Consider the following 15,445-nt stretch of genomic DNA (forward strand, 5'->3'; position numbering starts at 1 on the left):
TGAGGGTTAAAATTAGATTTGAAACACACACACAAAAGTATCAAATACATTTTGTGGTTCTTACCACAAAAGGAACACGGAATTTGAATTTTAGACCCCCAAAAAAACGGTGGAGAAAAAAAATGACTGACAGCTGTTGGATCACAGAGGTCAGTGGAAAATAAGAAGAACTGAGGACTTAAAGGAGTGGGTGCGTGCTCAAACGTACTGCAGACCTCAAACTCATCAAAGTGTCTGGAAGCAAGCGCAAACAAGAGACTCGTGTCAGTCTGCGAGCACTGATGATGATGATTGTGGATGTAGTTAAGTTTGTGCTGATGATGATTAGGAGGGACACAAAAGAGGTCAGAGGTGACCGAGTGTCACTCCGGAGAGCTCCCCTCGCTACAGGGTTGCGAACGTGTTCATATGAAGATATATGTGTGTGTGTGTTAGGACGGCACCTGTAATGGCTCCCAGCTGGGATGTGCCTCCCTCCCAGAGATACACTGTGTGTGTGTGTGTGTGTGTGTGTGTGTGTGTGTGTGTGTGTGTGTGTGTAATGAGGTACTGGCATGCGAGTGGCAGAAGGCTGCTTCCTCTACAGGTGACACCTTTGACCTCTCATCTGTTCCCTGTTGAAGAAGAGAAAGAGGGAGGGGCACGCAGAAAAATGGAGAGACCGAGAGGAATGTGTGCTGCATACTTCATCCAAAACACAAAATGACAAGGACAACAACAACAACAAAAAAGTGACAAGGATGAGATTTTGCAATACTTTTAATGACTTTGCGTTTGTGAATAGCAGTGCGGTGTGAGCCTTTGGAGTGGTTACTGCTACATGAAGAAAATTCTATTAAATACTCAAGGAAACTATTTCACCTGGAGAATTTTGTATTACGACAGCAAAGCTGACACTGGAAGCAAAAAACAAAAGTGTCAACACCGTCAGCAGTAGCAGTAAAAGTACACCCTTACAATATCCATTCAGTTAGGAAATAAATTAGTACATAAATAAATATATTACTTTGCTTTGCATTATATACACATGCAACATAACCAGCTTAGACTGAGGTAATAGCTGTACGCACTTGCAGGACTGAAAGCCTGCTTTCTTATAAAAACATCATTTTCTGCTTTCAGGCTTTTCTCAAAAGAAAAAAAAAAGAATATAAAGGAGGGCATGAAGCCTGCAGGCACATTGCACTTTTTGTTTTTATTGGCCCTTCCGTGTTTTTGCTCCTTCTTGTTGTTTTCCTCGCCGTGTCACTATGACACCTGGTCTCGCAGCCTGGACAGCCTCTGGGAGAGCTCATCCTGATGACGGCACGAAAGACGAGAGAGAAATCAGCAGATGGAGACAGCTAGGTCAAAGGAAACATTTATTACAGGAGCTTTGGTTTTCAATCATTCATAGTCCAGTTCGATATATTGATTTTGTGTGTTCTTAGGGCTGAAGAAAAGAACAGAGTTATTAAAACTGTAAATCTTTTATGTTCCGGCTCCTTTAAATATTTATACTTGTAGGTAGATTTAGTTTGCAGCCAGCATCATGTACACATTTTCAAAACAACAGACAGCAGGTCATCCTAGTGAGGGCTGCAGGTACTAAGATATTGTTAGCTATCTTCCCAGTCGTGCATGCCCGGAAACCAGTCAGTGACCACCTGGCGATCCAAAATCCTTGCAACTTCCAGAAACCTGCTAAATGATTGAAATTCAAATTTTCATTCGCTATCTTTTGCTATCTGGGAATACACATTTTTTCCTAGCACTTGTTCCCAGGGGGGCGCTAACCAATCTCTTGGTTTTCAAGCAATTTTCATCCAAATGTAATACAGTGAAACAGAGGGTGAGCCATTAAGTAAAATCCAACCAGCTCACTGCTGTAACTGTGTGAGGGATACAGGGTTAAGCCTGACAGACAGCAATATTCTTTAACCTCCAAGGACCTGGCGTCCACATATGTGGACATCACATTTTAGGTTATTTAGACCAAAATACTTAATTACTCTACAAGGGCCTGATATCCACTTACGAGGACATTTTACTGCTACTGTTCTATCAAAATTTTAAACAAATATCTTCACATGTGGCTCTTATTTTTCTTAAAAACAGGAAAAGGTAAGAAAAAAAATGTGGTAATTCTTTGTTTTTACATTCATCGGGCCCCAATATGCCCAAATATCAAAGAGAAATTAAAAATGCATGCAATGGAAGAGTTCGGGTCTTAGGAGGTTAAAGATGAGTAACAAAGTAATCACACTAACAAAAAGGACAAAACAAACCGAAGAAAACCTCAATAAAAGACAAGTTTCCTTAAACAGGAAAGAAAATGATGATCCTTTTTGTGGCTTCACACGTTCCACAGATCCCACTGACTGACCCTTAATGGCATGTGAAGAACGTGTATCACTCAAATAAATTAAAGGAACACTTTGAAAACACATCAGATCTCACTGGGAAAGTAAATCACATCGATATCTACACTGATTGGACGAGGTAATGCGTTAGGAGTGAAGGGATGTCACATCGTTTGATGAAAAAGAAAATGATCAACCTGCAGAATCAATGTTCGATGTCACAGGCAGCATAACATTCTCCACAGCTTCTCATGACCCTTTCACGTCTGTCACATGTGCTCACGGTGAACCTGCTCTCATCTGTGAAAAGCACAGAGCACCAGTGGTGGACCTGCCAATCCTGGTGTTCTATGGAAAATGCAAATCGGGCTCCACATGCTGGGCGGTGAGCACAGAGCTCACTAGAGGACATCGGGCCCTCAGCACACCCTCATGAAGTCTGTTTCTGATGGTTTAGTCAGGCTAAAGCGTAATTTAAGGTCCCGTAAACGTGTCCTCCAGCGTACACACTACCATTCAGACAACGAGTGTATCACGGTTTTCACCCAACACAGACTTGCTCCTCTGCAGTTTTCCAAAATTCCAACTGCATGTCACTGAAAGCGGAAGTCATATGCGTTCGCTAAATGCTGACTGGTTGACAAGTGGGCTGGAATAGAGAAAGGAGCAACAGTGGAGTTTACTGGGAACTGGAGAACCGCAAAAAAAACCTTTAGTGACTTCAAAAATACAGCATGAAAAGCACAGACAGCGGGTCAGTGGACACTTTTCATTGATCTTTACACTCAGTTTCACACTTACACTGTTCTCCACAGCACAAGCAAGAGTAGCCCACACACTGGTCTGCAGGTAGATGGGCTATCCCCGGCTGCGCTGCCCTCACTGAACCATAAATTCGGCTTAACAATAACAGAGTGACCTGCATACTTATGGGTTTGAAGTAGGTACATTCACTTGCCCCGTGGGATCGGCACAGCGGATGGATCAGCATGCTTGATTTGGCACAGATTTTTTTTTTGTCCACCAGAGGGTCGTGCTGATGACTCACTTCAATAAAACCCTGTCAGATATCACACATAAACGACTCACGGACTGGTAGCGGTCCGAGGCCCGGGGATTGGGGACCGCTGCTCTAAAGGATGGATGTTTAACAGCTGGTATATAGGGCTGGGCCATATCATACTGTTCACGGTAATACCGGTATAATGTTGGGCAACGATAAGAAATGAAATATCGCGATAGAATACGGGTAAAACGCGCATGCGCAGTGCCTTTGTTTTCATACACACAATGCAGAAAAAGCATGACGGCGATGGAGAATGAGAAGGGCGAAAGCGGATCGTTGAATGAAACGAATGAACCAGAATTGGTTTGTAAAAATGCTGCAACTTCAGTGGTGTGGAACTGGTTTAGCTTTCATCCATCAGATACACAACAAAGCACTATTTTTGGTAGAGCATGCTACCTGAAAATCTACAGTGCCCCTTATAATCCTGTGTGTCTTATGTATGAATTGTGGTTGTGTTTACTGACCTCTAAACGATTTTATTTGGTACACGTCGCTCAAAAATCTGTCAAACACACAATACGGTAATATTATGTTGAAGCACAGTACGTATCACTCTGCGAAGCTCCTGCCTACGAACCCGCACCACTTGATGGATTTTCGGAGCATTACGGCTTTCGTAGGCAGGAGCCTCGCAGAGTGATACGTACTGTGCTTCAACATAATATTATCGTATTGTGTGTGTATAACCTCTTTTTTTAAGTTTTGTGGATATTATACATGGTTATGCTGAGGATATGTCGGCCAATTTCCACTGGAAATGCCTTTTGGTTAAACTGTCAGCAAGGAATTTGCATTTGCACAGTTAAATTTTTTATATAACTTTAATGCACATAAAAAACAGCTGCTTGTTTAAGTGAAAATACATTGCACTAATAAAGTTGTGGAGTTGTAAAGTATTTTGTCTAGTGTCAATTATATCGTCAGTTATATCGTTATCTCAAATTTTCAAATGTATATTGTGATAAATATTTTTGCTCATATCGCCCTGCTCTACTGGGATATCTTACCTGCTCTGCTGATGCCACAGATGAAGCCAGTGAAGAGGTCTGGCCTGCAGGAAGCTCCAGATTAAGATCCAAACTGAAAAATAAAAATCTAATTAATTAATATTAATGAGCCTTTTGTGTTTCAAAGCAGCCTTGTAAACAGTGAAAGAGGTGCATCCTCGATCTTAATGAAAGTCATTTGAATAAAGCTTTTAGTACAGTTCATTTTATACACTGCAGTTGCCAATTTCTTTCCTAATGCTTTTAGACAGCGTAGAGATCTTACCCGGCTTCATCAGCCATCTCGTGCAACAGCATATCCACTTCATTCTAGGGACCCAACAAGCAAATAGTAATTTAAAAAAAAAAGGCCTTTAGAAATGAAACAACTGAATAAGTATGCAGTGATCCTGCATGCATAAGCAGCAACAAGGGCTCAGGAATGTTTCCTTCTTGGGAGATAACAGGAAGTGTTACCTGAGGCGTCGTTAGAGTGGTGGTGCTGCTCATGGTATCCTCCATCTGAGCTGTCTGCACGTCAAGAGTTTCAAACTGCTTTTCAAACTTGTCCATCAGTGCAGAGATCTGTGCAGAAACACAGTGAGCCCAAAAAACGAATTAACGAATAGAAATTTCCTGAATAGTTTTTGTGCCATATGCTGCAAACAGCCTCTAACCTTCTCCAGGTTCATGCTTTTCAGTGTAGCATCCATAGACTTCACCACTCCAGACATGGATTTTGACACCTGGGAAAACAAAACATGAAATAAACCACTGAAGCTTGGGTGCTGTTTTCCAACGTGTCCACTAGGTGTCACTTTAACCCTTTTAACTAGACACTCTATCATGACTCTCTCACACTAGAAGCACCTCTAATAGTTCTAGGATGATGCTGATTAAAGATTAATCTAGTCAAAAACAAACCTACCATTAGGTAAACAAGCTGCGGTAAATGGGTTTATAATAAATGCGATGGCATTAGCTTTAATGAGAGGCAGCGGTATTATAGCAACACACAAGGGTGCTCAGAGGTGTTGCTCGGCTGTAACATCTCACGCATTCCTTCCATTTCTGCAGACATTATTACGCTTTACTCTGTGAAAAGGTGCCTTTCCTGTAGTGATGCTGAATTAAAGCAATTTAAAAGAGGCCGTCACTCTCACAAGAGCGAGGAGCTAATAGCACAAGGTCTAAAGCGCCTCTAATGACATTATGTTATTGGTGTCTTTTTGTTTGCATGTCTGCGAGCCCTTTTGCCTGACTCTGAAGTGGCTGCGCTTTTCACCTCTTCTGAAATAAGATGTCATTTTCAGAACATGCACAGTGAAAAAAATACATGCATAACATTTGATGTGGTGAACGAGCACACTCCTTGTAAATGTAGGACAAGAGGTTTTGATGTCATAGCACATGCAAGGCTACGATGAAATCTGGTTTACATATATAACCTTTTAAAAATGAAAAAAAAAAACCCCCACTATATTTACACATCTGAATGTGTGACAAATATCTGGAATAGTTGCAGTACACAACTATAATTACTTATATCATTCTTTAGAATCACTGCAATCCAAGAGAAGCAAAACTGATTTTGACTTTGAATGGAACGTAAAAAGCAAAGTACAACCAACTCAAGCCAGGGAACATTCTCTGTCTTAATGTATGCCATTAAAAGAGTTTTTCGGTGGTCATCGTTTACATTACAGTGGAAAAGCAAGAGAAGTGGCCTGCAAACCCATGACCCACAGTCCTGACCTGGTTCATAGTGACAGCTGTCTGGACCCTAGAGGCTACAGCGTCCACCCGGGCACTCATCCTCAAGAAGTTGATGGACTGGTGCTTCTGCCGGATGGCGTTCTCTGCATGGATCCTGGCTGCCTCCATATTACCCTTCTGGATAGCCTGAGAAACACAGCATACACACACAGTGTAACACGCGGTGCAGTTATACTGTGGGCCAGCTTTTCAAGACTCTAATAAGTGTAATAAACCAACCTGCTTCACTTTAGTTTTTTCTGACTTTTCCTCTTTATCACATTTCCTGGAGTTACGCTGTAGCTCCTTGGCAGCAAACTTCAGGTTGAACAAGTGTTCTTGAGCAGCTGGTCAAGGGGTTGTTTCATGTTAGCAGAGCACTGGTAATAAATCCAAATTACAATTTAATGCTATGAGGACGAGTCTGAATACATCTAGCTTATTTAACCCAAGTCAGTGGTTCTCATGATGCTAGCGAAAATTTAGCCAAATATAAAAAGAAAAACGTGAAAACAAGGTCAGGTTTTTGCTCATAACGACACAACAGAGCAGAACTTCCATGTATGAAAGAGTTAGCTTAAGCCCAGCTTATGACTAGCTACGGTTTTGCTAGGCAAATGTACGTAAGAGTACAAATGAAAGGATACTTTCCATATTCGACATGATAAAAGTCTTTTTCTGAGACAACTACTGAGTTTCGTAATGTACAAAGTAGCATCCAGACACTCGCTTTTTTTCAACCGGAGATGCTTGTTTTGATTTTTGAGGGTTGTACCATACGGCAGTGTAGCGAGGCAAGATGCATCAGTTGCAGATACTTCCGCTTTTGTTTTAATTCGGTTAAAAAAGAGTGGTAGATTTTTTTATTTGTCTTTCTGTCCCCCAAAATGCTCTTATAATCGTGAAATATTAATCCGTTGGTTAGGCAGTTACAAAAATAAATTCCATCGCTCGCAAAAAATGCTACTAAGTGTGAAAGATTAGGAATTCTCTTATCACGCATGCGCCAAAGAGCGTCTATTAGACACGACGACTATTCCCGAATGTTCCTTCTTGTTTTTGGTGGTATTTATGACCTTTTTTCTCAACATTTGCATCTATATTTTATTAATAGCCCACTATTCGGCCCATATTTACACGTACAAAATAAGCTTTGTCACTAATTAATAAATTATCTGCATTAACAATGTCGATCTATGACTAAAACCTTTATATCGGGGCAGAAGAGAGATGTGTGAACCATCTTAGTTAATCTTTATCTTTGAATACAATCGCTGATACTTCTGGCCACCTTTCACCGTCGTCACACTTGATCACGATTCTGCGTGACGTGCTCGCGCCTTCTACGTCACGACCGTTGGAAAAGTGGACTGGGTGCGCGTGTCCAAAGCAAAGCAGACAAGTTCCATCCAGGCTAAAAATAGTTTACCCGGTATCGGTAGGTTGTGGTACACGTCTAGTGACGTCATTTGTGTGTGTGTGTGTGTGTGTGTGTGTGTGTGTGTGTGTGTGTGTGTGTGTGTGTGTGTGTGTGTGTGTGTGAGAGAGAGAGAGAGCGAGAGAGAGAAGGAGTAAATTTACCTTTTCCACAGAGCCAGCCGTGTTTGACTTAACGCTTTCACGCATATCCTTCCACTTTATTGCGGATGCATTAACACGTAACTAGGTAACATCTGGAACTGCTTGTTTATAGAGTTCCGCGGAAAGAATGGCTGTGTGAGCTAACACGGCAAGGGAACACGCGCGGGGATTTGTGCAAGTAGGTTTTTAAGGGATGGAGCACGAATTTGCAGTATGAAGGGGGGAGAAGGATTATTGGCTGTAATTGTCCAGATAGAGAAAGTGTTCCAGTGTGTGCGTGCATCGGCCAGCCAAAGAAGGCTCGGGTTTGGGGAGGGGGGGGGGTTAAGGCTGGGTTAGGGGGAGGGAGCTGCATGGATGACTCATACTGTATCTGCTGACACTTTGTGTGGACACAACATTAGATATAATGATGTTTTCGTGATGAGAAGCGGTTGAGAAAATGTCCCCCCAAAACCATATGTCCCGACATTTATGGCCTCAACCTCAGCCACGGTGTAATACTGAGGTGATGTGGTAGCAGTTGAGTTCAGCGCTGACACGTCAAACACACAGAAAGGCCACATAATAAAGTGAGGATTTGTTGGTACACGCACAGGTTGCACGGCTGTGATTAGTTCGTCCTGTAAACTTTTATTCTTCTTAATGCAGGCCTGGCACGAACACTCGAATTATCCCTGACACTTGTTAACGCCCTCTTTACCACCACAACTCCACCATTGTTGTGAGAAGACTGCTGCACGCGCACTCATCCGCGCGCGCGTGCACGCGCACTCCCCAGTCATAACTGAATGACGGCAGGTCGCTATGGAAACTGCGTTACGCTCCAGGCTGCAGAAGGAGAAACAAGAGCGCGAGGACTCGTTTCATTCTTTGTTTCAGCACCACGCGCCTCCCGGACAGCGCCCGAATGAACTCGCGCGCAGATTCTGGCAACGCATGCCTTATAAGGGACCCAGCCGCGTCAGCATCGAGTCTAAACGGAGCGGGCAGGGACTTCAAAAGAAAAAACAAAGCCAGTAGAAAACACGAACTCTCCGGACCTGTAGCTCGGTGGATACCCGCTGTTTCATCCCGCTGACAAGTCAGGAGCCGCTCGCTCCCTCAGATGCCTCAGCAACAGGTAAGAACACTCAGCTCTGTGAAGTTTTTTTTTTCTTTTAATCCCGTTTTTAAGTTTTTAATTCTCACGAGTGCTGCCCTTTACCCTGGCAGGCACTTCATTGCGCTTAATTGCCTCCACTTGCCACAGGACTGTGAAACTGTACAAGTGGTGAACTATAACACCCAACAGGTGTTAACTTTTATGGGAAAAATTAATAGCTGTATTTTTATTTCTTATTTATTTCTTTATTTTAGCAATGTACTGGTGAACTCAAGCACTGCATTTAAAAATACAGGCTTTCTTCTCAGTAAATATTGTGTTATAAGCTCAGTAAGTAGCCTACTGAGTTGTCTTCCACTTCAGTATTCATATGTTTATAATATTTCAAGGGGATAAAAGTAAAAATCAAGGACTTGCATGCAAATAACATATATGCATGTATGTATGTGTGTGTGTGTGTGTGTGTGTCTGTCTGTCTGTCTGTCTATATATAGGTATATATAAAGGACATATATTTAGAGTATTCTAACCACAGGACTAACTCTCCCTCCTGTGTGCTACTTGACAGATTTTATACACAAGACATTCACCTGAGTTTACAGAGCCTTATTGTTTGTTTGTACATGTAGCCCAGTGTGTATGAGCTTCTCAGATTTGTTGGGTTTTCAGTGGCTATAGATTATGTGTGAGCTGAGCCGATACGCCTGGATGAGTCACTCAGGCTGCAAGTTTGCAGGAGAGTGAGAAAGGGGGAGGGGGGTTGTGGGGGAAATACAAGGGGCCAGTTGGAAAAACGCTCCTGCAGTGCCTCGTCAACATATTGTGTCGCTGTGCGTGTGATAAGTGTAAACATCTGGAGGTGTTTGTATCAGCTCTGGATGTATGATCATTTTGCGATGTGAAGTTTGCCTGGTTAAAGTGGGACACGTGAGCCGATGTCTCATCCACAAAAGCTATTTAGGAGCTCTGTGCTCTAAGACTCAACTTCTTTTCATCCTGGTAAGCAGTTCTTCAAAAAACAGCAACTTCTGTACTTCTGTAGCTTTATGTACGATCTGCACTTATGCTGATTTAGTGTTTGTTGAAATGCATGCAAAGCTTTCTAAGACGCCCCCATTATAGATTTTGTTTGTGGTTGTTACAGACTATAACCCTCTGGTGTCTGACTAAATGATACCAGAAAGCATCCGATTACTGCTCATTATTATCCCACTGTTTAGCCTGCTAGTATTGACAAATCATAGCAATCAGCTGCATTCAGCTGTAGCACTGAGTGACAACTATTGATTAAAGCAAACAATAGATCATAATGGGCTGCTATGAACCACAGTTGCAAACACGAACACGAGCACTCACTCGCCGAAACACTTTGACAGGCGCTCACAATCGCACACTCAGTCACTCAGAGACTCTTCAGACTGACTTGGTTAGGCAAATAAAGATATTGTGCAGCTTATTGAAAATATTTTGACTCTTTAGAGATTTATTAATGGAGTCTGGATGCAGAGGCTGAGTGTGTAAGTGCCAGGAGGACTCCACATGTTAAATGCCAAACAGCATAATTAGCTCTTATTTAATTTCTCTTTGTTTCAATTTGGGTTGGAATTTTTTTTTATACATTTAACATGCAGTCCCACAAATGGATGGAGTTATTGATTGTAATATGCACGCATCATGTGCTGCACACACGGCCACAAAAACAGATGTGTGTCTTTAATTAGTGACGTTGGTGTGATTAATGCAGTCTGCTGGTGATGACTCATTCAACTTAACCCTTTCTTGTCCGGTGAAAATAATAAACAAAGGTTGCATTTTATTATCTTTTATTATTATCTTATACAAAGGCTAAGTAAATGTTATATTTTGAGTTAAAGGAATTACATTAAATCCTGAGCCAGCAATTAATAGATGGAGTGTAAATAAAGTGACTAATTAACACGTTGTAAGTCATGAGTAGTAAATACTGTAAAGCATTTCAGACTCTTTTTGTAACTCGACCACTTCCCCATAATTTGCTGTGACCTGGGTGAACAGTTGAAGAGTATTTATGCAAAGCACATCTGCGTGGTTTGCTCCATGTGTCAGCTTGTCAACACAGCAGTTACATTAGCATTGTGGAAAAGCTGTCAGCCAAGCTGTGACTTGCAGACAGCAGACTGGCAGAGAGTGTGCATATGAGTGATACTGAGTGTGTGTGTGTGTGTGTGTGTGTGTGTGTGAGAGAGAGAGAGAGAGAGAGAGAGAGAGAGAGAAACACACAGCATATTTCATTGAGGAGCTGTAATAAACTCTCATTGTCATCCCTCCCTTCAGGGCAGCAGCATGTCTGAAAAGAAATCCAGTCAGCGATTTCACAGCCTGAACGCTGAGCAGGTGGAGGTTCTCCATCAGGTTCTTTCAGAGGTGGTTCCAATCCACGGCCGTGGGAATTTTCCCACGCTGGAGCTGCGTCCTCGTGACATCATCATTGCCGTGCGGGCCAGGCTGCAGAAGCAGGGAATCACAGTTAGAGATGTTCGTCTGAACGGCTCCACGGCCAGCCACGTCCTTGTCCGAGACAACGGAACAAGCTACAAGGACTTGGACATCATCTTTGGAGTGGAGTTGCCCACTCAAGAGGAGTTCCAGGTGAGATTACTGTAGCGTTTAGACACCAGTTACCTGCGCTGACAGCACTGAATAAGCCATGTAGGGGTTGCAAATGATTTTTACTGGGGTTCTGTTAAACATGATATTGTAATCCTAACCATAATTAATTTGTAGCTGAATCGATCATGCTTGTTTTAACTAGATTATACCAAAACCTAAACCACAGCAATGATTTTTATTTCAGTAGATCGTTGTGATTAGTTGTAGCTGTCATGCTGTTAACTTTTTGCCCTCCCAGGTGATCAAAGAGTCAGTGCTGGGCTGCTTGCTGGACTTTCTGCCTGCTGCAGTCAACAGGGAACGGATCAGCAACGCCACAATGAAAGAGGCCTATGTCCAGAAAATGGTAAAAGTCTTCAACGAACATGACCGCTGGAGCCTCATCTCCCTCTCAAACAACAGTGGCAAAAACCTGGAGCTCAAATTTGTGAGTGCGCTCAGGCGCCAATTTGAGTTCAGCGTAGACTCCTTCCAGATCATTCTGGATCGTCTTCTAGAGTCTTACATGCAGAAGGACTCGCAGCGCAAAATGAATAAGGTTGAAGTTAAGGACCAGCCCGCAGAGAATCAGAATAAATACTCTCCTTCCCTGCTGAATCAAACAGCTGCGCCAGAAACAGAAAAGCCCACAGACAGAGACATTTTCGGTGAAGAAGGTGCTCAAAACAGCCAGATAAAACAGAGAGATGAGGTGCAGGAAAACAATTCTCAGACCGAATTCTCGCAACAAACTGTACATTCAAACCAGACAAAACACACAGCACTGGAGAAAGACAGCAAAGAGAAAATACCTGAAGGGTTGAAGGAAGTGTCAGAGCACGGAGAAAACTTAAACCAGACAGGCCAGACATCTTTGTCAGAAAAGAAACAAGCCCCTGAGGAAGCTGAACCACCAGCTCAGATTGAACATGAGCCAGAGCTCTTGGAAAAGACTGAAGGCTCAACAAAGGTAGAACAGTTAAAGCAAGCGAAGCCCTGTGACGACTTACCACCAGCACATTCAAACCACGGAGAACTCTCTGTCCAGAAAGAACTTGCTAACCACACAAAACCCCCTGATGAACAGAAAGAACTAGCAGAGCAGATGGGACAGTCTGAGATGCCAAAAACATCAAACGAAACCCAGGGAGAGTTTCTGAACCTTAGAGAAAGCCCTCGCAGTACAGAGCAATCTGATAAAACAAACGTATCTAAGTCTTTCGGAGAGTATGAAAGCAGCAGTGAGGAAGATAAAACACAACATGTGCCAGCTCTACACACTAGTACATCCTCACACAAGTTAGCAGATGAACAAAATGCAGAAACAGAGGAAGAAATAGAAGAAGAGAGGAAAACTGACACAGAAATATGTGAAATCACAGAGAACACACAGGGTATTGATTGTTCCTGCTCCTCCTCTTCCGCTCTCACACTTTGCAGCACACAGCTTCCTGATGCACAGGATTTGCTGGAGATTGACAACACACAACAAACAGAAAACTCAGAAAAAACACCTAACACACTTGATGCCGCTAACCCTCCAGATACTCAGGATATTTTACTTCCACCACCTAGCCTTTCTTCTGACAAAAAGACCTCCTCTGCTCCCCCTTGTAAGGCCTCAGAGAGACTATCTCACATGGTGGTGCTCAAACACTCATCCCCCAAACCCCCTCGGAGGATGTGCAGAAAGGTCACCCCCAGTCCTAACCCCAGCTCACTCCCCGAAAACGAGTTACTCGTTTCTGTGCCCTGCCTGGAGTCAAACCCTCACGCGAGCCCCGAGATAGCCTTTAACACAGAGCCAACTGCTTCCAGTTCAAACTCTACAGCTACCCCAACAAGCACCATTCCTTTTAAGACTAATTCTGAACCTAGTCCTTCCAGTAACCTAGCTTCAGATCTTAACTTTAGCCCAGCTCCGGATCCAGCCCTTGATATAATCTCCACCTCTACTCTGAATTCCATGTCTGCTTTACCTCAAGACCCACCGGTTTCTCAGTTAGCCACAGAAGACCCAGGTGAAACGGCTACTCAGAGCCCTACTGAAACACCAACTACACATGTGGATTTCAGTGAGCCCAGTCAGTCCTCCCCTACAGAAACTGCCAAACAAGTAGAGCCCCTTGACTCAGCAGACATGTTAGTTTCACAGTCAGATCCTTCTAGTTCCAGAACAGAACAAGAGACCAAAAAGATGGCTGTGAATCAACCAAGTGACAGCCCGCAAGGGTCCGCCTTCAGTCCAGCTTCTCCTGTCCACTGTGTTACACCTCCTGTGTCCTGTCTCACCCCTCCAGTAGTTAGTCTGTCCCCTCCTTGCCTAACTCCCCCGCCCCCCATCCTCAGCCCTCCCCCATGCCTGACCCCTCCATCTCACTGCCTCTCGTCTCCGATGCTAAGCACTGTCAGCCCTGCTACTAGCTTTAGCTCTCCAACCCTAAGCTTCAGCCCTACCTCATCCTGCCTCAGCTCGCCTCCTTACCTCACCCCTCCAATGCTCAGCTTGAGCCCTACACCGCTCTGTCTCACACCCCCTTCCCCCTGCCTGAGCCCTCCCCTCCTCTGCCTCACTCCACCGGTGGAGTCGGAGGACCTTGTACCTCAGGTATCTTCAGACATGGAGCCTTTGATACTAAACACGGACAGTGATGAACAGATTAAAGAGTCTTCCCCTCAGCCGGGAGTTCCTCTCTTACAGTTGGAGGTTAAAAAAGAACATGAATATATCTCATCTTTGCCTCAGGTTACTGAGCCTGTCTCTTTTCCAATCACTATCCCAAGTTCCACCTCACATGTTCTGCCTCACTCTCAGTCTGAATGCCCCGGGGAATCTGCCTCTCCAGAAGCCACTGAGGCAGCCAACTCTGTGCCTGAGAACAAAGAGGCCCCTGAGGTAACCACAGACACTTCTGAACAGTGTGACTCTCCTCAGGCATCTGACTCAGTCCCTGCTGTCGAGGTCCTGGCAGAGAGCATGTATGGTGACTTTGAGGCAGCCATGGACCACCTGCGCTACCGCCTGATTGCTACCAGGAACCCCGAAGAGATTCGAGGTGGTGGCTTGTTGAAATACAGCAACCTGTTGGTGCGAGACTACCGACCAGCCAGCGAGACTCAGATAAAGACACTGGAGCGCTACATGTGCTCACGCTTTTTTATTGATTTCCCTGACGTGCAGGAACAACAGCGAAAGATCCTGTCCTACTTGAAGAACCATTTTATTGGCGAGGAGAGAAGCAAGTACCAGTACTTGATGACGTTGCGTCGTGTGGTAGATGACAGCACAGTGTGTCTGATGGGACACGAAAGGCGTCAAACACTGAATATGATCACAGTGCTGGCACTGAAGGTTCTGGGAGAGCAGAACATAATACCCAACACAGACCATGTGACGTGCTTCTACCAGCCTGCCCCGTACCTTGCTGAGCACACTGCCCCCTATCTAGCAGAACCCAGCTACTGCAGCTACTACATACCCCAAGGGGGATCAGCTCTGCTGTACCAACCTTACCCTTTACACCTGCACCCGCAAACTGGACTTGTGTAAAACATGCATGGATACACATGTCATTACACAAAATACACAATTGAGCTAGGGGATGGTGCATGCTCCAAAGAAAAAGCTTGAGAATGGAAATATAATCCAGGGATAAACTGTTTGGTCTATAATAGACCTATGGGGGTGGGATTGAGTGGGTTTTTACACTAAACTCCCCAAGTACTCTGTAAGGTTCTAACATGATTATATGTAATTATTTGGGCTTTGTGGAAAATACTAATTCTTCCGATATTGTTAAAAATTCCAGAAAATGCTGTATGCACTACATGAGTCATAGGCCTTTGGTCTCCCTGGGAAACCAAATGTGCTGTGGACATTCTCTCTCTCTCACACACACACACACACACACACACACACACACACACACACACACACACACACACACACACACACTTCCAGGGTCTTAAATTCTTGTAA

The 15,445-nt window shown here is 43.8% G+C and overlaps 2 protein-coding genes across 5 annotated transcripts; one reads left to right on the plus strand and one right to left on the minus strand.

Moving 5' to 3' along the window:
• Window positions 1-1,186: 1,186 nt before the first annotated feature.
• LOC146638466 (charged multivesicular body protein 1B1-like) lies at window positions 1,187-6,866 on the minus strand. The gene is made up of 8 exons (XM_085368733.1): window positions 6,800-6,866; window positions 6,393-6,490; window positions 6,153-6,299; window positions 5,075-5,143; window positions 4,875-4,982; window positions 4,684-4,727; window positions 4,419-4,491; window positions 1,187-1,296 (listed from the first exon to the last, which is right to left on the minus strand). The coding sequence occupies exons 1-8, from the start codon at window positions 6,813-6,815 to the stop codon at window positions 1,249-1,251; spliced, it is 603 nt and encodes a 200-aa protein (XP_085224859.1). The 5' UTR covers window positions 6,816-6,866; the 3' UTR covers window positions 1,187-1,248.
• Window positions 6,867-8,841: 1,975 nt separating this feature from the next.
• On the plus strand, window positions 8,842-15,016 carry LOC146638467 (terminal nucleotidyltransferase 5C-like). 4 transcript variants are annotated; one of them, XM_085368738.1, is made up of 5 exons: window positions 9,256-9,284; window positions 11,196-11,466; window positions 11,726-12,006; window positions 12,113-12,134; window positions 14,429-15,016. In XM_085368738.1, the coding sequence occupies exons 1-5, from the start codon at window positions 9,256-9,258 to the stop codon at window positions 15,014-15,016; spliced, it is 1,191 nt and encodes a 396-aa protein (XP_085224864.1). The 4 variants fall into 4 exon arrangements, with proteins under 4 accessions (XP_085224861.1, XP_085224864.1, XP_085224863.1 ...); XM_085368737.1 differs by lacking the exons at window positions 9,256-9,284; window positions 12,113-12,134 and adding an exon at window positions 12,249-12,263 and having other exon boundaries at window positions 11,161-11,466; window positions 11,726-12,025; XM_085368735.1 differs by lacking the exon at window positions 9,256-9,284 and adding an exon at window positions 8,842-8,856 and having other exon boundaries at window positions 11,152-11,466; window positions 11,726-15,016.
• Window positions 15,017-15,445: the final 429 nt, after the last annotated feature.

This window comes from Diplotaxodon limnothrissa, linkage group LG2, assembly GCF_057381915.1.
Source record: "Diplotaxodon limnothrissa isolate DT_005_m linkage group LG2, D_limnothrissa_male_GT1.1, whole genome shotgun sequence".
NCBI lineage: Eukaryota > Metazoa > Chordata > Actinopteri > Cichliformes > Cichlidae > Diplotaxodon > Diplotaxodon limnothrissa.

Excerpts from the sequence above, each read along its gene's own strand:
- LOC146638466 (XM_085368733.1), bottom strand. Across the intron at positions 5,144-6,152 it reads CAGCTGTCACTATGAACCAG|GTGTCAAAATCCATGTCTGG; the intron begins GTCAGGACTGTG and ends TTGTTTTCCCAG. Across the intron at positions 1,297-4,418 it reads CTGTGGCATCAGCAGAGCAG|GATGAGCTCTCCCAGAGGCT; the intron begins GTAAGATATCCC and ends TGCCGTCATCAG.
- LOC146638467 (XM_085368735.1), top strand. Across the intron at positions 11,467-11,725 it reads CCACTCAAGAGGAGTTCCAG|GTGATCAAAGAGTCAGTGCT; the intron begins GTGAGATTACTG and ends TTGCCCTCCCAG.